Genomic DNA, 23,796 nt, shown 5'->3' on the forward strand with positions numbered 1-23,796 from the left:
CTTATCCAAATAATTGTTTTCTAAACACTCAACTGCCAGTAGCTTAGCAGCTTGAGAGCGGATGCTTGTTTTTCTCTGTCTGCTCTGCCTGTCTGTCTGCACGTTTCCATGCTTACTGGGCTGCCTTTCTGCCTTGGTGCATGTATATCTGTCTGCCTGCATTTCTGTCTGTGCCCCAGGTCCTGTGGGATTGTCACAAAGTGCTGATTACACACATGACAAGCCCCACTTCCTGCTTGCCTTGCATTCTGGGGCTTTCAGGCCTTAAGAATCCCTTTACCAGGCTTCCTCTCTTTTTCCCTCCTCTCACTCCTGTCCTCCTCTGTCTTCTCCTCTTTCCTTCCATTTCTCTGGGTTGAGCCTGTGGTGCTTTACCGCTTCGTTCCCATACAGTCTGTGAATCGAAACTGCTGACTTTTGGCTTCTGCCGGAATCACCGAGCGTCGGGTTGCAAGGTTTTCCACATTGTGCTTAGTTACAAACTCCTGCTCTCCCCCCACCCCTCTCTTTAGTAAACAGAGTTCTTTATCATCAACTATATCGAGCCAGCTCACACTGTGTAGCATGCGACAAAAACCCCATCTTGCTGTGATTTAAATGGATTAACATTCCCTCAGCTTGTCTTTTCTGCGCCCGGCTCTCAGGGCATATAGACAGACTTAAGTTAGTGATTTATTCAGCTCGATTCATTTGCAAAGCAGGAATGCATCTTTGGTTTGTATTTTGCTGCTTCCGTGCTTGTTTATGATGAATGCCACAGTGCCATATTGATTATGTTCCCTCCCCTGGTGTTCATCGAACACGCTAAAGAGAGCAAATGAAAAATGAAAGCGCTGTCTCTGTATTTCCCTCCGCCCCTATGTACGCTTAATGAAAGCGCTAAAATTAGACAGTGTCTCATGGAGCGAATACTACTTACAAGCTGAGCAAACGGTGTCTCTTAAAAGCATTTGTTTGTATCTAGGATGTTCCCAGGCAGTCTTAGTATTCCACATGTCTTATTAATGGTCAGGACATGCTGGAGTTACCTAAGCTTACATAATTATAGAGTGACTGTTGGCTGTGAAATATTACTCCGGTCAGGCATATTGATTTGGGGGATAGATAGTGAAGCTGTGACATGAAATGTCAAATTTTGCAGCAGCTCATTATGTTGGCTCATTATGATTCTGTAACATTTTTATTTAAACTGACTTTAGGAATTCATCACTCATTTAAGTGTGATAATTAGGGAGATGTTTATGATGGTGTGTGGTTTATTGTTGCAAAACAGTGTACTGAGACATATAAAGCATCGCTAAATTCATGTCCAGTATATTTATAGACACTATAAGGACAGTATACATTTCCAGCACATTATTCTGGTTTAAAAAAGTAAGGCTCGTGGGCCAGTAAATGCTGCAAGTGGTACAAAATCACATCTCAATCTAAATGTGCTCTGGTGGCATTTTGCTCATTGATGGTTGATTATTCTAAGAATTGTAGCATTGATTGCACCTCATTCTTTCTCTCCCTCTAATTAATCAAATCAACAGTCTGCATATTTTAAGAAACGTTCGAATCATTCGTCCAATTTCCTCATTCTTCCATCAGCTTTCATCAATGTCAGATGCCCAGCTATCCATCTTCTCTTGATCTGCTGGTTGTTTTGCATTTGTATGTGTTTAGTTTTGTTAAAATATTGTTAATTTCTGTTTGTTTGGGTTGTTTTTTTTTTACAATGTCTGTTTTTCAACCTCTCCACCCTGCAGCATTTCCACTTCCCTGTCATTCCCATCAGTACCTCCACTCTCATGTTTTGTTTTGTTTTTTTATTTTGGTCCCATCATTCCTTTAGGCCACCAACCTGGCTCCCTCCTCCACCAACAATGCCACCCTTTCCTTTGCAAGTCCTGATGTCTCCATACTAAACTACCAATCTGCACTCTACCAGCCCTCCGCTGCCTCCATGGCAGCTGTGGCCCAAAGGAGCATGCCTCTGCAGCCGGGGGCTCCTCAGCTCTGCGCTGCCCGGCCCGACCCCTTCCAGCAGGCGCTCATTGTCTGCCCTCCTGGCTTCCAAGGTAAGGAGGTCTTACCAGACAGAATGCATTAGCACAGATGGATAGGGTGAGATCCGTGGTCATATGGGGAAAACATGAAATCTCAGCTAAGAGCACCTGCAGTAGAACAGGCTGTGATATGTAGATAAAACATAATAAAAATGTAAATCAGTCAAAGCTTAAGAGCTGCACTAGTTCTAAGACTCAGTTTTAGTTCTGTCTGTGCACATAAAGTCCTCTTCTTTTGCTGTCTTTTTGTTTTGCAGCTCAGCCTAGCACCCCACAGGCAGTGTCAATCGTAATCTACAAACAGTGATCCAATGATAACTTGATGAGGAAATTAATCATTTGAAAAGAAATTTAATATCTTTGTGTAATGCTTACTCACCCCTTTTGTCTCCTCTGTGTTTGCACTGGGAAGGCAGAAGAGCTCTAAGGCATTATTTTATTTCTCTATTTATTCTTTCTGTGGAATTGATGAAAAATCCATTATTAGAAGCTGTTTTTTACACTACTGCCATGACTACTGTTTTTGTAAGCAGGGTTGCTATATTCGAACATGGCAGACATCTGTTGAATACAGATAAATCAGTGGGCATATATAACACGTTATCTGATCTCTCGCTCTTAATTTTGCTGATAGCATGATTGTGTATGAGGTGACAGATGTGGAGGGTTTATTTGTTGATATTCTCTGTGCATGTCCTTTATTTGTGCACAGGGCTGCAGGCGTCCCCTTCCAAGCACACCAGTTACTCTGTGCGGATGGAGAATGCTGTTCCCATAGTGACGCAGGCCCCTGGTGCCCAGCCTCTGCAGATCCAACCTGGACTTCTTACACAGGTAGGAAGATATCACAGAGATGGACCTAGTATAGTTTTGGGGTCTTAACAGTAATAGTGCCTGTTAAAAACATTTCCAAACTGCTCAAATGAAAAAAAAAAAAAAACCTCTCTGCATCCCTTGTTTTTTAAGCCTTCACTAAGAATAGTATCTATCGATGGAGGCTGGAAATCACTCAATGTTCGTGACCCTGCCCCTGCTGGCAGCTGTTTTTTCCTGAGCGCATTCAGGCCAAGCTCTCCTGTGCATTGCTCCCTGGCTCTCTCTCTCTCTCTCTCCTCTTCCTCTCTCCCCCTCGCCCCGCTCTCTCTCTGCTGCCCCGCTCTCCTGGAGGCTGAGGCTGCCACGGTCTGATGCACACAAAGGCAAGAGCCTTTCACACAGAGAAGGCCTTCACTGCAGCCTGCACAGTGGAGCCAGAACTTTAGCTGCTAATATACAGTTGTTGGAAGTAACAGAGAGTGACTGTGCATCACTCTCTTGGCACACACACACACACACACAGACGCACACACACACACATACACACCGTAGACCACTTCCATCGCCACACCACCTCTTTCCCTATGGAAATTTCCATGAAGGCTTTAAATATCCCTGAGAATCCAGGGAGTTTGAAGCGCTCCCTTATCTCCAGTTAATCATGCAGTAGGCAGGCAGACAGGCAGCAAAGCTCTATGTGTGTATGTGTGTGCGCGCGCCTGTGTTTCTATGGTGGGTTAATCTGTCAGATACCAAATGGTGATTAGCTCCAGGGCTGCTTCCAAGTCAGGCGCTCCAAATTACAGGCCTCAGAGGATCCTGACAGGTCAGGGGAAGCTTGGATGAGGCTCTGCATGACCAGCATCACCAGATCCATGGATATATGATGGATCTGTCAAAGGCAAAAAAATAAATATCTATGTCTTAATAAGGAAAATGTAAATTACATTAAATGATATATCAAGTATTGATCACACATAGCTGCCATGCTCTGCTGATCTTTACTGTAATCTCTTTCTGTACACATGTTAAACAAAGGCAGTAAACAGTTAACGTAAGCAGATGGTTTATATAGGCCAGTGAGCAGCACACCTAATAACTGGGTGTGCAGTGTGTGTGTGTGTGTGTGTGTGTGTGTGTGTGTGTGTTCCTCAGTCTTTATTCTTTTACTGTGGGAGGTCTCACAGGCTTGGCTGGATAGTTGTTGCCTTCTCCCCACCTGTGCCTTAACCCACCCACCGCTCACTGTCGCCCATGCACCCTTTGCCCAACTCAGACCCGTGCACGTTTAGCCCCGAGCTCCCTGGGTGTGCAGAGAAGGGGCAGAGTAAAGGAGGCTCCAAGCTGGGAGGCAGGGAAACCAGCAGGACCTTTATCTGGAGCAGGAATGCAGAAAATGTGGAAACAATTGGGGAGTGAGAGCTGCGGCTTTCAAAGCCCTGAGGTGACAAAGGGTTTTCACCCAGGGAGTGTAGGTCGAGGTGGGAGGTGGTGGGCTGCTGATAGTGATGGTAGGCTCTCTGAGAAGAAAGAAAATGGCCTCTTAACTGGGTTACCATTTCAGGGCAGACAGGCTGGTTACACAACACAGACGCCTAGTGAGAGAGGCATGTAGAGTGCCAGGAATGGAGATAGAGCGAGCAGGAGGAGGAGGAACAGGAGATGGATGGATGTATTAGAGTCTCTTAATGGCATGTTGATAAAAGGCCTTGGATGTGGTCTTGGATGTAAAGACCATCTCGAGCTCCAGAATGTTCCATTAGAGATGTCAGTCATCAGTGCACAGACAAGGCAGCTCTGCTGGCCTGCAGATGCCCCCTGCAGCAACTCACCCACAGGCTGGCTGGTTTGGACATTGCAACCTGCCTCAGACAAAAAGAGTTCAACATCTACAAGCCTGCAGCCAGACTCTGATAAAGAAACAGCTATTTTTTTTAGATTATAATGGAAACAGGCAGAACAAAGCAAATATGAGTTGTTAAGATAAAGTAAAAGGATAAAGGTAAAAAGTTACCGCAGCATATGCACAGATTAACTGCTTTTCATTTTGTATGGCGCCTCTCTCTCTTCTCTCTGTTTGTCTTTCTCTCCCTCAATTTAAACGTGTGTGTGCTGCAGCACATACTGATGTCGTTGTAAATAGATGTGCAAATGGTATTAAAGGAACAATTCATTAGCCCTGACATTAAAGTGCTAATCAATAGAACTGCATTAAACTATTAGGGTTACACACAAAGTAACACACAAATACGCTCAGGCATGCATGCACGCACACTCATCTTGGCACATCTTGGGGCATATTATGCCTGATACTCCTTCGATTCTGCTTCAGAAATACAAAGTAGCCTCTTTCACAGCAGCTTGAATAGGCCTATGAATTTAATTACAACATAGGTTGATTTGACTCAAGTCAAACACATAATCACACTAACACGTAGACATGCACACATGTGCTCACTCACTCATACACACGCACACAGAGAAAGGAGCTGCTGTACATCTTTATTAAGTCCTGGTCTTATCTCTTTTGTCGATGGATGTCTCCTTGAAGCCGGCAGAGTTCATTTTGCATGCCCAGTAGCTACTTTAAACCAGCTGTTCTGCACTTTTGAAAAGATATTGTAATTTATCACAACACCCTCAAACTAATCAGCCAAGTTCAATGAGTCACCTTTGTTCATGAATTTATATTTTATTAAAGAAAAATGTATCCTGGGTAATTTTGCAGTCCCATGACAGACTTCTGTGTCTCCTTTTTTTGTCTTTTCAATCTGTACTTTCTATCTTCTCACCCTCTTTGTTTATCCCCCCACTCTGTCCTCTCCCACCTCAGCAGGCCTGGCCCAGCGGCACCCAGCAGATCCTGCTGCCTCCAGCCTGGCAGCAGCTCACCCACACCTCAGTCCAGCATGCCACTGTCATCCCTGACTCCATGAGCAGCACACAGCCTCTCGCCAACTGGAGGTAAACAACACTGCTCCCTTACTTTAAACTGCTCCCAGCCAGTCTTAACCTTCACTGATTTTAGAGAGCATTTATTTAAGTCTGTGCACTGTGGCCTGCAGTTTTTGAATCCACCCTTCTTTACACAAGGATTAAGCTGGCTAAATAAATCTGAAAAGGTTGATATATTTTAAAAGCTTTAAAAAAAAGCACTTTGTGAAATCAAGTTTATACACATAATACCAGGGGCATGTTTGCAGTTCAGGTCAGATAAACTAATTTCAAAAAACCAGCAGTGGTTTTATGGCTTTTATAGGTCAAAATGTGCTATAGGAAGATGGTATGGCATGAGACTGATTGACCGGGAAGCCTGTACCACCCTGACAGCTTGTCCTTTATCTTCAATGAATCACAGTCCCCACATGAACACGGGTGCTTTTAGAAGGGCAGATTCACCTCAGGGAGATGGGATATATGTACATGTAGAGACATCATGTTGAGTATAGCCTGTCAGTGGGATAACTCGATAAATGGATGGATAGATGGGAGAAGGCAATCTGCAGGGAGATAAGGAGGATGCAGGTATATAATGTGTATGTGGAGGGCTGCTGGGGACATGTATGCTCAGATTCATTTGGAGCTGTCCATCTGTGACCAGACACCCCCTTACTCCTCTCCCTCCTCGTCTCTCCCTCCCTTCCTGTCCAGTGGCAGCTCTGCTGTCCTCAGAGAGACGATTGGGAAAGTGTCGCACTTCCTCTGCAGAGCTATCGCTCCACAGCTGCTGGTGTCAGCTCCTCTGCTCTCCCTCTTTGCTCTCTCCCTCACTTGTTCCCGCTCCTCCTTTTGGCTTCTTTAGAAAAGTTAGCTGCTGCCACCTGCTGGCCTTTGTGGGAACTGCTTTACCTGTCTGTCTTATTCCTCATATGCTATATAGGGTTTGACTGGTCTGATATTTCATTGTATTTCCCATTATCATATGCATTTCTTCCTGACTTCCAGGTTTCTTATTATATTATTATTATAACATAAAACTTTGTATATATTACAGGAATTCCCACCCTCATGGCAGCCATTATAATCCCATCATGCAGCAGCCAGCCTTATTGGCTGGCCACGTCACGCTCCCATCCAACCAGACGCTCAATGTGGGAGTGGCACACGTTATGAGGCAGCCTTCAGCCAAAAAGAACAAACAGCACCAAATGTCTGCGAGGTACTATAACTCTCGGGTCACTCTAGATTACTGTAAATCACCATCCTGGTAGCTCACAATGAGATTATGATCTCTCACGACTTCTGATGTTGAGGTATCAGATTTTCATCATCTGTGTGTCTTGCCCCTCTATAAGACACTCAATTCCATTTCTGTCTTTCCTCAAGGAACATGTCAGCCTATGAGGTGTCATCCTCACAGGCAGTGCTGTCCCCGCAGCGCTCCAAGCGGGTGAAGGAGAACACACCCCCACGTTGCGCCGTGCTACAGAACGGCTCGGCCTCCAACTGCCCGCCCCCGCAGGGCTGTGGGGGTGGAGTGTGGGGGGCTAGCGAAGCAGAACAGGCTTCCAGCACCACCCGCGACCACCAGCACCAGCACCACGTCCCTAGACAGACCATCATCATCCCCGACACGCCCAGCCCTGCAGTCAGCATCATCACCATCAGCAGTGACACAGATGAGGAAGATGACCACAAACAAAACAATAGGTCAGTTCTGCTGAGTTTTAGGAATTAATGTCTGTATTTTTAGCATGGTTGATACAGGCTAAGAGGTTTGTTTATCAGTTGGGTTACCAGTGCTTATGGTGTTGTCTCGTTGCTGAAAATTGTTATGGATGTTAGAGATTTGCAGGCTTGGATTAGGGCTGCATGGTGCATCATAATTTTACAGTCATTGCAAAATAAATTTCCACAATAAACACATCACAAAGCGCTGCAGTCTCAGAAGACAGGCGCAACAAAGACTTTTCAAAAACATGGCATACATCTGCTTTCACTTAGCAGGGTAGAAATATCTGCTCACCATTGCCAGAAAAACTAAGAGGCCAACTTTATGTCATCTTATTTTCCTGTTATCTCTTATTTTGGATTTCCAAATAGTGCATAACATAATACAGACATTTTAAATGACATACAGTATATTTGTAATTTTGTTATCAAATGACTGCACAACTATAAAATTGATTTGATCTAGAGTCATAAATGCCAACGGCTCTATCCAGGCAATTGTAATTCCTGGGATGTTAGGGTTTTGTGACCATTGATCAATCAGTTTTATCGCCGCACAGTCATTTGGCACAAGATATATCAGTGATAACACCCAAAAAGTTAGCTTTTTAAAATTGCTAGCAGTGGTGACTACATATTTATACCTTGCAAAAACAAATCAGAAGTATAACTGCACACAATATATTTGCTTTGAAGTCGATATATACAACTACAGAGAGGACATACTATCAGGTAATGATAAATACTACTGGCACAGTTTTGATGTTTGGCTCCATTTATCACTGAGCATTAATATTTAAGTTATTGCGGTGGATTTGGAATTCTCTGTAACTTAACTCACTGGTGCCCTTCTGGTTTCTCCAGCTCATCTTCTAAACAGAGGAAGAATGTCATCAGCTGTGTGACGGTCCACGATTCACCCGACTCCGACTGTTCCAGCAACAACAGCCCTTACACTGTGGAGTCCAGACCCCCCAACAACAACAGCTATGACACAAAGACCACCATACTGGACAACTACAACAATGGCAACCCACGCACCATCATCATCCCCCCTCTCAAAACCCAAACCAGTGAGGTCCCGAATGAGTGTGAGCGCTTGATGCCAGGTAAAAGACACAGCCTCATGCGCTAGTTAGTAAATATTATGCTGTTAGGTATTAACTTAACTTGTATCTCTTCCTGTGCAGATGCAATGAACCATCAGAATTCAGCTTACAAGTTCAAATCCTCCAATGGAGTGGTGTCTGGCAATAATCACGTACCAGGGGGCGTGCCTGGAGGCGGGTCCTACCGACAGCAGCGCTCAGGACCACACCCCCTCCAGCAGCAGCCTCTCAATCTCAGCCAGGTATGGTGGGACATGAATAGGAAACTTTAGGTCTCCAAACTTTCAGCTTTCAGGATCGAGTTTGATGTATTTGTGATAGTATCCAATGGGGATTTAAAGGGTTTCATGCAGTGAAGAGATCATATTATCCTTCAGTTGAAGTGAATATATGAAAATCACAAAACTTTAAGTTGCCAGGCTTTCCTTGAACAACAGTTTAAGATATCTTCTTCCACCTTCTCCTTCAGGCCCAGCAGCACATGGTAGCCGAGCGAAATGGAGGTCATCGGCGCCAGCAAGCCTACATCACCCCCACCATCGCCACTCAAGCCCCGTACTCCTTCCATCACAACAGCCCCTCTCACACAGGCAACGTCCACCCGCACCTGGCTGCCACACACCTACCCAGCCAGCCCCACCTCTACACCTACACAGCCCCTGCTGCTCTGGGCTCCACCGGCACTGTGGCCCACCTGGTGGCGTCACAGGGCTCGGCGCGCCACGCAGTCCAGCACGGAAGCTACCCCCCAAGCATCGTCCACCAGGTCCCAGTCAGCATGGGCCACCGTGTGCTGCCCTCACCCACCCTGCACCACAGCCAGTACCAGGCCCAGTTTGCCCACCAGGCCTACATCAGCGCCTCACCCGCCTCCACTGTCTACACTGGATACCCGCTGAGCCCCACCAAGGTCAACCAGTACCCTTACCTCTAGAGAAGACACTGACTGACACTGGAGAGCCTGACCCAGCGCTGCTGCTTCCCCCGACCCACCCGCCCTGAGCCCCATCTACATCCTAGACATCCTCTCCTCGACCTCAGACATTAACAGAGACAGAGGAACATGCAATCCTCATGAAACTGTCACAAATAACTTGAAGATATAACGACAGAGAGAAAAAGAAAAAAAAAAGATTCACAGCCTCTCTAGAAGGGAAAGATGGGGGTTGAATTTCAGAGGGGTACAGTTCAAGGTGTTTTGTTGTCGATTTTTTTTCCCTGAATGGGCCAGTTTTGCTTTTTTTTGTCTTTACTTTGCTTTACTTTATAAGGAAAGTAATGTCTCATTAGTTTTACAGGGGAGTTTGAAACAGGCCTTTTGGAACAGTGGAGGTTTTCTGGTTTGTTTTCTTTTATTTACCCCTCTTAAATTTGGGAAGTGACCGTTGAACAGGGGTTACTGACTGGAAGTTTTGAATCCCAAGAGAATTGGGTGAAGGTGAAATACGGAAACCTGCTGCTCTTCAAAGAAAAAAATATTGATGGCCTTGAACTGTCTTAATATTTCCAAATCATTCATGGTGTGGGGAGAAAAGAGAGGCAACTCCCCCCACTCCACCTTCTTCAGCCGAGGAGGCTTCTGGAAATATAACCAACAGAAGACAACAAACTTTTTAGTGTATTTATAGATATTTTCCTTTATGTTTCACCTTTATGACGATACTTCAGTTTTAGCTAGGTGTCTTAGCTGGGCCCCGTTCTTAGAATGTAGCAGTCTGCACCTGTTTGTTTTAAGAAGAAAACTTTTTTTTTCCTGATACCAATAGATTTATTTGTTCCTCTTTTTTCAATGTGATTGCACAAAGTGGTTATAATAACATAGGCATGTACAACGTGATTGTCTGTGTGTGCTACTGTCAGCCATGCGTGTGTAGTCCACCTCCTCAAAACCCTCTTCAGTCTTTAGGTTTTGACCATTGTTCCCTCGTAGTGCCTTACAGATATAATGACACAGTTTACTTGGCTTGGATCCTGAAAGCCACGAGAGACTATAGCTATACATAGAGACATTTTTCCCTGGTTTGACATCCTAGTCGGGGCAGTTGTAGCTCTCTTCCAGGTGTAGGCTCAGCCCTTGCTGTTTCTTGTCCTTAATGACAGCATACTATAGTTGATGAAGATTAATGTCAGAGTTGATATCAAGCTGAGCTATTTTATTATGTGTGCATGAGATAACTTGCCTGGGGTACTTACCAAAGTCATAGATAAATTCTTGTTACATTTGCTCTGGATATTAATGTAAATATGAAAATGTACAGTACAGCTGTAGCCGTAAACCTCTTATCACAGTGACACCCAAAATGTGGCTTTAGTTTGGAATATATTTGTTGTTTTTTTTAATTCACACAAGGGAGTTCATGCATCGTGAATACAGAGCAGAGATATTAGCTCAGTTTTCATGTACAGGGAATGAGTTACAGTACAATGTTTGAGACACAGTAGAGGGCGTTTTAAGGTTAAAAGCTAGTCCGAGAGAAGGGCCTGACCGAAAGTGATTGTTGCAATGAGGGTGATTCTGTGAGGCTAGAGATAGCCTGGCTGCAGCAAAGAGACAGAGTATCGAGGGTTGTTTGAGAGAGAGATACTGTGTAGGCACGAGTGAGGGGGGCTGGTTGAGAGCATAGGGTCAGTTTTAGGTAGGGACTGTGGAGGGCAGGGTGAAACTCTCTATCTTAAATGGGACTAAAATGGTAGCAAGTTGGCACTGAGCAGGTTGATAGTAACACTGAGCCCGGTTGGTTGGTAGGAGCCGCAGGGGCACTACCTTACCTGAATGCACACCATGAAATGTGACATGAATCCTTTTGTTATTGTCATTGTTGCTGTTGTCGTTTGTTTTTCCAGCAAAGATAATTGGAAGTTATTTGTTGCGCTTGAGGTTTGGGTAGCATCTCAGAGCTGCAGGAACAGAACAGAAGGGAAATGCCACAGCATACACCTGGAAGGGCATCTTGTGGAAACAAGCTCGATTTGTTGGCCACTGTCCATTTGTCTTCGAACCAGGTACACCACAGACATCGCCACGCCAGCCTAACGGGATACCTGAACACTTAGAGAACCAATAGGGCTGTTGCTTTGTGTGTTTGCTGCTTGATTTAACAGACATCATTTTATTGTAGCCAATGATACAAATAATCTCCTTTGTTCAATTGTCCTCATGAAGTGGGCACATTAGAACTGCTGGTGGTTTAGTGAAAGCCTTCCCCCTCTCCTTCATGGTATGCCATAGTACTTGCATTTGAAGTGATTTTTTTTTTTTTTTTTTTTTTTAACTTAACATTATCTTGAACTTTTGACATGGCTGTAGTACATGTTGTGTTTATTTTTAGAGATTGTTGCAATAATTCTTGTGGATGTTTTATCAGAGTGTGTGTGTGTTTTTATTATATGTCAGGCTCATTTCTATTTTGTAACCTGGGGGTTGATGTACAGTAATATTTAGTATTCCGTGGAGGTGGGTGAAATTGTGTAAAGTGTTGCAACACTGCTGATGATAGTAAGTGTTGAGTTGATGATAATCCAATGGGGCCCTCTTAGATAGATAGATAGTTCAGCTTGAGGATGCCACACCCAGGCTTGAAATCCAACAATCTCTTAAAGACAACTCTTGATGGGTCCCAGAGTGGTCTTTCATCCTGGTACTTGTTTACCCAAAACTCTCCACTCCCCGTCAGCTCCAGCATGCAAGCCTTGGGTCCAGGCAGTTAAAGATGTGATTACATAGTACGTTGCTGGTTACGTCATTCTTCTCTGTTCTGTTGTTGTTGTTTTTTTTATTTTATATTATCGACTTAATTTACTTTTGGTCACTGGGGCCTAAGCACACATGCATAAGGGAGATGATTTTCCATTGAAATATTTTGGCTCCTCTGTGATGAGGCAGACTACTGAAACATTCCACTGTTTGAGGGAATTTGGCATTACCCATGCTAGACTGCTGTCCTGTCCCCCGTCTTGTTACCACGGGGACAGCGTTGTCACACTCGGACTTTTCGCTCCTCCCACCAAAGAAGTTCAATAGATTGACCATGTACAGCACAGCACAGCACAGTACAAGCAATCCTCCACAGCGTTGCTAGAACAGACAGGCAATAACTTCTGGTTTCATCTTTAAACGCTTTACAAGTGCTTTTAAGGACATGTTGCTTTACCGCCCACGCAAATGCATGTGTGTATAAAATGTACAAGTACACAGGGAGGATTTAACATACTTAAGTCATACAGCACAGTCATTCATTTGTTTAGAGTTGCCACATTGTTTCTGAACATTCAACTATGAGAAGAGCTGCAGTCTGTTTTTCAGCTTTTTCTTTTTTTTTTCTCTTTTCATTATTCTTCACATTTGGCCCCCAATTTGTTTTACATTAGGGTGCCATGGTATAGAATGACCTGTAAAAATGAATTAATCAAAAATGTACCAACAATACCTTTAAAACCATGGTCACCTGCACTAAATGAATGTAATACGTTACCTGCGACATCTGAAATGGCTTTAGATCTTTCTCAGTGGGTGACCTTTAATTTAATTTCTACACCATTTGTGGCCATGCATGATGCAATAATTATACATCTGATCTCCAGCAAAATCCCATTTGAGAGAAATAATGTAAAAATTACCACTATCCTCATGATTAGGAGGGGTTCTATATTTTCTCAAAGGAAATATCCAATTATGAGAAGCCCTGTGTGCTCAGCATTGTGGAAAATAACTTTATGTGTATGATACCTTTGTCTTTCACTCTGTTTCACATAGCCAATGTTTTGTGTTTTATAAAAAGGGGAATCAGAAATGTGAGCATTAATGTAGATCGAGTGACCTTACAATTACCAAAATGTGCTTAAGTAGAGTGTTAAGATGTTTTGTGTTGTTGAGGTGAGCATAGCCTTCCCAGCTAGCGACTTTATTGTTAGAGTACTGCCTTCCAAATAACCAACAATACCTCCAAAGCTTTAAAGCGTCATTTTAATTAGAGAAAACTATATAAGGCAGCATCTCACTCTCTATGAAGCCTGGCATTCTCCTTACCTGGCATTAAATACACTCAAACTTACAACTCATGGTGAATACTTCTCCTCCTGGAGCTTTGGAAACACTGAGAAACATTCCTGAGAGCATGGCACACAGTGCTACATTAGTCTTCTTCGGACAAACTCCTCTAAGGTGACTTGAAACTTAGCCAGAAGTGAACAGATAACCTGCAACATCAACCCACACACTCATAATGAATCATTTGGAAAAGTCGCAGCTGCTTCCCAAAGTACAAAGGGGTCAGGAAACAGGTATTAGGTGGATTAATCATGTGCTGATGTACTTTCTGTCACCAGAAAATTCATAATCTAGTTACACAAACATTCTTAAAGCCCTTTTGGATGAGAGTGGATGTTTTTGTTTTTTTAACCTTTGTTAAGGAGATCTGCTCCTTTGCTGGCTATTCCTTGGGGGAATTCAGGGTGAGGTGGTCAAGGTTTGATGCCATCACTGATAGAAAGTGTCAGGTGATTACAACATGTGAGTTTACCAAAACGGATTCAAATATGATTGTTTTCCATCTCTTTAAAACCAGGCAAGAATATGGAATGATTTCTACCAGCTGATTTTCCTAATTTGGGGTTGTACGATTGTTTCAGTCTAATTTACATGAAGGAAAATTGTAGCTTCTCCCATCTACTTTGAGAGAGATTTCTAGCCAAAAAATAGTGATATTTATAGTGTTAATAATGGAATCTGGAGGTGGTAGACCAAAGCTGCATTCAAAGTCAGATTTTCCTGTTTACACTACAAAAATATCTAGCTAGAGGACATGTCAAAGTCATTTGAAAAGTGACACAATCCCTTTTGGTACATCCTCAAAATGACATCTATAAATCAGTGTAGCTCAACTTCTTAAATAGCTACTTGCACAGCAACATTTATGCAAGTAATATATCCATTTATTTACATTTTCTTAAGACCTAAGAGTGCATCAAACCCTGACCCCCCTTTTGTGTCCATTGCTGTATGGTTTCTCAATGGTATAAAATCTCATTCTTTGTCGATAAAGCTAATGTGTGCTGCAGTATTTCCTAGTATACTTCTTGGTTAATTGTCTTTTCTTATTTACTTTTGTTTATTGGGGTGTGATGTCTCATTATTTCAATCTGTTGATGTAGCGTTCTATGTATACCCTGCTCCTTAGCCTAATATTATTAAGTATGTTATGAGAATGGATATTTTACTGGCTTTATAGAATGTTTAAATAAATATAATAATGACAATAAGAAGAAGGATTAATTAAACCTCCTAACAAGTTCAGTACTTGCTACTAAGCGCTTGTGTTACCATTATGATGTTGTGTGCTTCTCTTAATCATTTTCGTTGTAGAAAAATGGAGTGAATTTATATTAGGCTTCGAAAAAACTAATGATAGCATTGTAAATTTACAGGAGGATTTTAACAGACAAACAGCTTCGTCAAATAGAAGAATATAGTTATTTTAATTGTCCTCTTTACTAACTGTAGGGTGAGAAGGGGCTCGCGTTGTGGTGAACTATGTTATAGCTTGTTATTCACTGTTACTTTTGATCATTTTTTCGGTCTCCGAGGTGAATCGAGTTATTAATGAGAATTTGTATGCTCACATATGCATATTGTATATGTGTAGAAATGTAATCACACTTTGTCTTGGATTTACATTAAACTGTTAAGTCACAGCACAAGTCTCCTGTTTTTTACTGTGGTGTATTTGTGTGTGTGTGTGTGTGTGTGTGTGTGTGTGTGTGTGTGTGTGTAAGGTGAGGTGCGTGCTTAGGTTTAATAACTCTTGTAATACATCACAGAAGAAATAAAAATATACAATATTAAGAAAACATACACTACACTATTACTACAAAGTGTCAAACTGATTTGTCCCCCATGAAAAAATATTTAGCAAGCTGTGGCATCTGTGTAGAATCTACCTTACACTTATACTCTCCATGAATGTGGATTTATTTCATCAAGCCATTAGAAGAAGCTATTTCTGTTTGTGATTTTCAGCAAAGAAGTATTGTTGCCTAGGTGTCAAAGTCACCACCCCTAATCTTAATCTCCCATGGTGGCAGTATTCTGATACCTTGTATAAGTAAAAGTAGAAATACCAATACAATGTAAAACTACTCAATTACATATGGAAGTTCTGCATTCAAGATGTTATTTAATAAAAACATACAAGTATTATCAGCAAAATGTATTTAAGCTATCATAAGTAAAAGAAGAATGGCCTTGTGAGTACTAACAAAAAATAATATTCATATGGCATTAAGTCATGTTTCGAAAAGAAGATTTCATGATACAATATAAATCCATAGCTGTAATTTTAGTTACACTACCACTAGGTGGAGGTGTGCACCAGAATGTTGATGTACATACGCTGGCACTGACGCGATTAGGTTATGCTGATCATCCCTATGTATTTTCAATCAGGAACCATGGATGTATTATAAGAGCTCTACAGCTATACATCCATGCCAGAAACCCTTGTTATGCACGGTGTTTACATCATGCACCAGGCCATATCTCGGGCTTTGCAAGCTCTCTGACATTTGAAGCATTTACTCACTGGCTGTCAGAAATAGGCTGCATTTCATCAAAAACCAAATATGCATCATTGTTAACTGATCCAGTTAAGTCGGTGTCACGTATTATGTGCAAACACTTAAAAAGGCCTGTAGATGGTGAGGAAATTATAAATCAGCGGCCACAGGCGTGCAACAACCAGTATATTAAAAAAAGCCTGTCTTTACAGAAAGAATGATGATTTACGTTAGCAGGAATAGTAGAAATATAAACTCTATTCACCCAATAAAAAGGCTCAAAGAGATATAGCCGTCTATGGTTATACATTATGTGCATCATCGCATGAGACAACGTTGCCGTGGAAGCCGCAGACGCTAGTCGGAGATGAGCAACCTAATTTTTAAAACCCCATTTTGACAGAAAAGAGCCGCAGCCAATGAGAGTGGGTCTGGACAAATGATAAACTAATCAGATCTGTCAGGGGGCGGGGCTAACCCGATCCTCAGGACAGGAGAAGGTAACTGTTACCAAAAGAGTGTCAGATGAAAGCCAGCTATCAGCACAATACGTTTACACTGAAACAACTTCAAACGTGGGCAGGTGCTTACTTGAAGGTTTATGACGAGGCCTCAGACTGTATTTTGTTTCATTCAAGGATATTTTCTCGTTACCCGGACAAAGGAATTAATAGAGTTGGAGCTCCGTTTTTTTTTTTTTTTTTTGGTAAGTCTGAATGCGCAGCTATGAGCTGGCTGACAGGAATGGCTGGGGGAAAGGAGGAAAAAAATCGTGTTATCTGTGCACTCAGAGCTAGCTTTGGGAATATTACCAAAGTATGTTAGCTGACCCGTATTAGCAGCTCGCCTGGTCCCTCAAATGAGGGATGTAACCTGCTTTGTCGAGCCTTATGAAGAGCCACATGACCGTTAAGCTTGTAAGTAACGGGACGGGATGTAGGACAAGAGGCTGTACTGTCTGTTTCATGATGAGACGCTTTCGACTGAAAGCTAGCGATACAGCCGGGGATGAAGTCTGTGTTGGCTTTATGTGTGGTGCTTTTGCCTTATTTACAACGTCACACGTTGAACCGCCTATGTAGAGTTAGCTAAAGTTGTTCAATTTACCTAATGGGCTTATAATTTCTCATTTTAATCCGATTCAACTGTTTAAATGTTGTTATTAATGTTACCTTATAATGACCTGGCTGGCCATGTGCGAGTGAATGTGACAGGACAATCAGCACTTACATACAGAAGCCTATAATATATTGTCCAAATAACGTTACAAAACAAACCTTTATTAGTATCTACATTTAATGTAATTTAATGCTAATTGGTATAGGAATACCTCCTAATAAAAATTAAAAAGGCTGGTTTCCTCTGAAAAAAAGGGATTGTCAGATATATCAGAGTGATCCTGTTTAGATTCAAATGAGCCTTTATGTTATTACTGGTGGTATTATCATTATTGTGTGCTTTGTAAATGTATGCAATGGTCAAACAAAGGTTTTGAGTTATTTGGACAGAGTGTGTGTTCATGTGTACCTCAGTTTAGTAGTGCCTATTCCCAATTACAGACTCATTAATGGAGGGTTGCTCAAGTAGTAAACTGTGGTTGCCTTGTTTTGAGTGTCACACTGTTGCTCTTCTGTGTTCAACAGCCATTCTTCACTGCGAGCACATGTCATGCAAGGAGGGGCCTTAAACTAAAGGCAACCAAAAGCGACATCGCCACCCAACTCAAAATACTTTGATTGTCTCTTCGGAATGACTCTTCTCTTCTTAAGTGGATGAAATGCCTTGACCTTACCTCCGCCGTATGATGGAAGGTTTAGTCTCCTCTGTGGGTTTGGTGGTAATGCTCAAGGCTCTTATGCATGCCCATGGCCAGCGTGCAGTGTTTCTGGGGATGACGGTGTTGGTAATCATGATCGCAGCCGACTCACCTGTTGAAGGTAAGAGAACACCTTTCGCTGACTCACACAACATGATCCATGAATTTGTACCTGATCAGTATCTTGCACAACATTCAGATAACTTTGAAGAGCATTGACAAGTAATTGACACCAAGTACAGTTCAAGTCGCACTAGTTTGGTGATAAATTCAATCCAGCAATAACTATGATAATATTTTCAAAGCAAAAAGATACTCATTAATAGCTGTTTTTTAGTACAAGGAGCAATAAATCAATAAATATTAAAAACAGCATCTTTATTATATTTGTCATGCAATCTTATTAAATAGTTATATAAATTGTACTAAATTGGAAGTAAACATGAATGCTACATGAACTTGCTTTGTGCGTGTGCGTGTGTGTGTGTAGGCGTAATCAAGATCTTAGTCTTGATGGATTAGTTTCTGGTAAAGGTTACCTTTTTTTGTCCTGGTGATTGGGTCAGAGATAGATCAGAAGCCAACAGCCATCTATCCATTCTATATTCTGCTTGTCTGTGCAGGGTTGTAGCAAATTATCTTACATGAAGCCATTGATTGCCATTTATTAGCTTAAAACTTAACCATGCGTTTATTCTTTAATCTCTATTGACGTAGGGCAGATTCGCTGAGCATGAATGCTCATTTTCAGCCATACTTGACACAGTTACACACAGTCACGTCTAGCAGTACAACCGCAGCCTTATTTGTGGGCCAGTGAGCAGCTGCACTGGAGCATTTGGGATATTATGTGCCTTGCTCAAGGCCAACTCAACCAGCGACCTTCCAGTCATGAGTTTGCCTTTCTAACATTTAAGCCACTGTTGCCAACACTTATACTTTAAGCCTTCTTGATACTAAGAAATAAAGTGATAGATGACATCTATATAATAGTTTTGCCGTCAGTATAGTTACACACAGTATAGCACTGTGTGTAACTTTTATTTTACCTCAGCACGGGCTTTGTAATGTCTTGACTTTGATTGTGAACAGAATCAAGGGTGCTGCATGACCTTGGATAGCTGTGATATTCGTAATGAGGGCACTCACATGTTTGATTCTGGATTTTCACAAGTGAAGTGAAGTGGCTTTATCCCTACACAGACTGTCGAGTTAAACCAATTTCCAGTAATTAGAGAAAGACAAAAGGTCCAAATCCAACCCCTTGATCTGTGTTTTCAACCGTAGTAGTGACATGATCCCACCAACACCCCTCCCCCTACACATTGCCCAGTGAAAAGAACCCATTCTAAGGGCAGCCATAAACCCATATTTTGTGGTAATAGGATTATGTAGTAAATGCCAGGGTGAAAGCCTGCAGGAAATCAGGAATTAGTAAATCTAAAACATAGAATCATATGATAACACCTCCATTTGTAGCTTTTTTCCCTTTATTGACATGGCCTATCAACCTTCCTCTGTTTACTCTTGATTTGTTTGAGAGGTCCTAGCAAGAGAACTCAAGTCTTATTTCAGATTGAAACATTTGTCAGACCATAGATCTTGTAAAACTACTTGATCTGGATTGGGAATCTTTTAGAATAGCATTAGTTATCATATGACAGGACGTGCTCATCATCTTTACCCACCACTATTCTGTTACATTACATGTTACATTCATGAGCGAGATGACAACTGTATTTCATGCCGCTTCTTCTTCCAGACTCAGAAATAAGGATGCACGATAATATCAGCACATCATCGATATTGGCCGATAAAGGCTTTGAAATGAAAAATCAGCATTGGCCCAAAATGAACATTTTTGCCAATATGATAAGCCGATAAGGTGACTAAATGCTTGACTCAGTGTCCCTGGTGCGAGGGTGCATGTGCAGCACGACGTCATCATGTCTCTTGTGTTGTGTGGCTTCCAACGATTATGAAAACAAGATAATCGAGATAAAAGGATTATTGTTTATTATTGTCATTTGGTAATGATGCTCTAATTTTGTCTTGTTACAAATCTAGCACACGCCTTTCCTTTACAGCGTTGAGCGTCTCTGTCCAAAGTCTAACCTGCCTTCACCAGACTAACTGACAGCTGAAATTTACTGAACCAAAATAGTTTGCATGTTGGCTCCACGGGAAGAAATCAACAGTGTTTCTACTTATTGATTCATTGGTTTTATGTCCTCGCCCACTGTAGCAAGTGAATCTGCCTGTAGTGAAACCAGGGCTAAACCCCGTTTCCTCCGCAGACTCCACTTCACTCAGCTGCCCAACAGACCCGCTGCTTCTTCCCGCTTTAACCTGAATAACAAAACAGAGAGATGGGGCTAACGTTAGCTGAAAGCCTAGCGGAGAGAAGCACAGCCAGTTAGCCTCCGCTACTCTCCCAGCTAGGTTTGTTATTCAGGTTAAAGCGGGAAGAAGCAGCGGGTCTGTCGGGCAGCTGAGCAAAGTGGAGGCTGTGGAGAAAGCACTGGGACCATCAAGATGTAATAGTTCGTGGAGGTGCTACAGTGTTCGGCTGCACAGATAGGAAATACCTCAGCTGACAGGATGTACAACTCTGTTTGAAAAAACTTTTTCTTCTTCTTTTTGGTTTATAACAGCGGTTGGCAACCAGCGTATTAGACCAGCCCAGGTGCATTACCGCCACCTTCTGCTTCGGACTGTGGACCAAAGATTAAATCCTACAAATTAATCCTGTCTATCTAATAAACTCAAAGAAAACTACTGCTGCACCCAATTGGCAGGTTCATTAAAGTTTTAATGCTGAGGTCCTGAACTCCAGTCTTCCCTTATATATTGTCTTTCTTGGTCATACTTAGTATTATCTATGATTGCATGTGTAATAGTCTCCTCAGCCAGATGGAAAAAAATATGTGCATATATCAGCATTGGCAATCGCAAAAATGAGCGTCAAAAAATAATCATGTTAAATAATCGTAATCTCAATATTGACCAAAATAATCATGATTATGATTTTGGCCATAATCGAGCAGCCCTAGATTTACATGTAACCTAAGTTGAGGTAATTTTCTTATTTTGCCCAGTGAATTAGTACACTTTGAAAAGCATTGTATTTTATTTCTGCATCTGCCAGTGGGCCACTACATCAAGAGAAGTCATAATAATATGTTAATTCCACAACAGGATAAACTTGATGTTCTCTGCAATTAGGTGCAGAAAAATATGTGCATATAGCCTATTGGTATCGAATCGGCAATCAGCCAAAATGAATTGGAAAAATTTGCATATTGAATATTGGGGAAAAATCCAATATCATGCATCCCTACTCAGAAAAGCACACTTTATAGCTTCTAAGTCAAATAGGGCATGGTGACCTATTGTATAATTGCTCTCCCAGACCTGACAGTATATACATATATATATATATATATATATATATATATATATATATATATATATATATATATATATATAATAATTTCCTTCGTTTAGCTATACTTCTCTGCTTCTCTTGTTTTTGCTTGCTTTTCTGGTTTTTTGTCCTCTGCTCAATTCCTTTGAAAGAAATAGTTCCACATCTATACCATAGATCTTAAGTGAAAGATTTAACATATTTTAAACTTTTTATGTGATACTATAAAATGCCCTTGCAATTTTTTGGCTCAACACTCCCTCTCTCTGTTCCACAATGGCTGGCAAGTTCAACCCAGCCCGGCAGCAGCCAGTAAAGTCCTGGCTAATTACAAGTGCTGTCCGTTGCCATGTGAAATGTGATCTGTGTGGGATGACAATATGGCCATTCATTATTCATTAGAGCTGGGAGCCAGTTGCAGATCAATGGGCAGAACCTATCAAAAGCCAAACACTGGGTACTTTTGCACACACCAGGCCTGGTTACTGGCCCTGCCCGTCGACCGACTGGCCTGTCCCACCATTATTCAGCTCTGGTGGGAGCAGTGGAAGCTTGTCATGGGTGGGTCAATGATAGCAGACACCCACATGTTTTGAAAAGCACTTTTTAATGTTATTCTTCCACTTGATGATCAGTATCCATCATAATATTTTCAGATATCACATTCACACATCAATGTTATAATATAGTCAGCTATTCTAAGGAAGGCAGAGTCTCATTTATGTATTTTTTTCCAGTTGTCCACTATTACCTGCATCATACTGGTAGGTTGGGATGTGAAGGCACCATAGTGGGGACCAGTGAATGTACATCTGTTAGTGATTTTGTGTGCCCTTTTTTGTGTTTTACCAAGGCAGTTTTCCACTGCAGTTTCAGTATCCTAGAAGTGGTCCAAACTTAGTCTAAACATTGTTTGTGTGCTTTTATCAAATTTATTATTAAAGTTTCCTGGTTATGATTTACAAAATGCTTTAATCACTCTCATGGATTTTGTAAATGACCATTTTTGGAGTTAATTGTGGTTACACAAAAAGAAATGACCAATGGTAATGTTTTAGGACGTTTGATAAAGATTCTCTCTATAATTACCACTTTTAAATCCTTAAAATGACATTTACTCCTTCTCACTCATTGAAAATCCCAGAATCTATGAATATGCGAGTATTTTCCTATTTCACTGTAAAGTCCATTCTCAGTGTATGTGCACTGGAGGCTTCGAGTTTCCACATCACACTTGTGTAAGCTGAATATTGGACCAGAATTGGCTTCTAAACTAGTTATGATGTCACTTACAGAGCTTCTGAATGGTGTTATTTGACGTTAGAGAATCGCCAAATGCGAGCTACTCTTGTTAAAATCATTCTCAAGCGATCAACTCAGCGATCTTTCAGACTGCGATCTAACTAGTAACAGTTCTCTTGGCAAAAGTTGTTAGAGCACAAGCCTACAGTGAACATTTATTTATTACAAATAAATTGCCTTGACTGTGCTCACAGTTTGTCATGCTAACAGCCTGTCAGTGTTGGGAGCTTGAAATGCACAATGCAAAGTTCACAATTTGACAGAAGGCAACACTGAGGCCATATTGTGCTGAGACTGAATCACTATGTGCTCTGATGAGCTGCAGCTGATTATTTATATATTTATCAGAGCAGATGGTGCTGTTCAGCCCGGCCTCTTTTGAGCCACTCTTGACTAAATAATTTTGTTTTGGACCTTTTCAACATCCCACAACTTCTCTAAAACCTAGCAATAATATTCTGCCTAACCCTACACAGATATTTCTCTTTTCTGCTCACATATTGACTTTCGAACCTATTACAAAACCATTTCCTTCCAAGAGGGCTTAACCTAACCCAATAAACAGTGTTTGTTCTCCTAGGACCAAAAGCCTGAGAGTGGCTTGTGCTGGGAAGATTGAGGCAGGGTGCCGAGTGACACAGTCCTCTGGGCCTCTCTGGTTACAAGTCTTTGCCTTCCTGTCTTTCGAAGAAAATCAGGACTGCAGAAAGTGAAGGAGTTTACACAAATTTCATGTTTGTGTGCTTGTCCCTCTGCACATGGTAGTGTAGGGCTTTTCTTAAAGAAGGACACAGAGGGATTGCACCATTATACTCCACTCTTTGAAATTCATCACACCATAGCCTAGCATGAATTCTGGGGAGACCTCTGTAAGCTTGTGTGTTTGGGAAAATAAGCTTTCCCTTGTAGCTACCTATATCTTCAACTCAGATTCCCTCAGTCTTCCTCTGTTACCTCTCTTCCTCTGTCTCAGTTGGGCTCTCATACTACTCCCTTCCTCTGCCCCTTATCCTGCTCCCCTCTTTTTTGCACTCCCCCTTCTCTTATCTTAAA

The 23,796-nt window shown here is 41.8% G+C and overlaps 2 protein-coding genes across 5 annotated transcripts in view; both read left to right on the top strand.

Annotated features, from left to right (window-relative positions):
• The window catches only part of hipk2 (homeodomain interacting protein kinase 2), a 71,703-nt gene extending 56,366 nt beyond the window's left edge, over positions 1–15,337 (top strand). Inside the window, exons 8-15 of one of the 2 annotated variants that reach the window (XM_042412153.1) lie at positions 1,838–2,063; positions 2,764–2,885; positions 5,701–5,831; positions 6,862–7,026; positions 7,194–7,517; positions 8,403–8,647; positions 8,729–8,889; positions 9,117–15,337. In XM_042412153.1, coding sequence (XP_042268087.1) covers positions 1,838–2,063; positions 2,764–2,885; positions 5,701–5,831; positions 6,862–7,026; positions 7,194–7,517; positions 8,403–8,647; positions 8,729–8,889; positions 9,117–9,581 — 1,839 coding nt within the window. In that variant the 3' untranslated portion in view covers positions 9,582–15,337. The remainder of the gene's footprint in view (positions 1–1,837; positions 2,064–2,763; positions 2,886–5,700; positions 5,832–6,861; positions 7,027–7,193; positions 7,518–8,402; positions 8,648–8,728; positions 8,890–9,116) is intronic. The other variant, XM_042412154.1, reaches the window with a different exon arrangement.
• Positions 15,338–16,908: 1,571 nt separating this feature from the next.
• Positions 16,909–23,796, top strand: part of si:ch211-1e14.1 (UPF0606 protein KIAA1549) — a 39,351-nt gene continuing 32,463 nt past the window's right edge. For 2 of the 3 annotated variants that reach the window (XM_042411545.1, XM_042411546.1), the window contains exons 1-2: positions 16,909–17,115; positions 17,842–18,135. In XM_042411545.1, the coding sequence (XP_042267479.1) occupies positions 18,000–18,135 (136 nt within the window). In that variant the 5' untranslated portion in view covers positions 16,909–17,115; positions 17,842–17,999. The remainder of the gene's footprint in view (positions 17,116–17,841; positions 18,136–23,796) is intronic. The other variant, XM_042411547.1, reaches the window with a different exon arrangement.

Source organism: Thunnus maccoyii, chromosome 5 (genome assembly GCF_910596095.1).
Source record: "Thunnus maccoyii chromosome 5, fThuMac1.1, whole genome shotgun sequence".
Lineage (NCBI taxonomy): Eukaryota > Metazoa > Chordata > Actinopteri > Scombriformes > Scombridae > Thunnus > Thunnus maccoyii.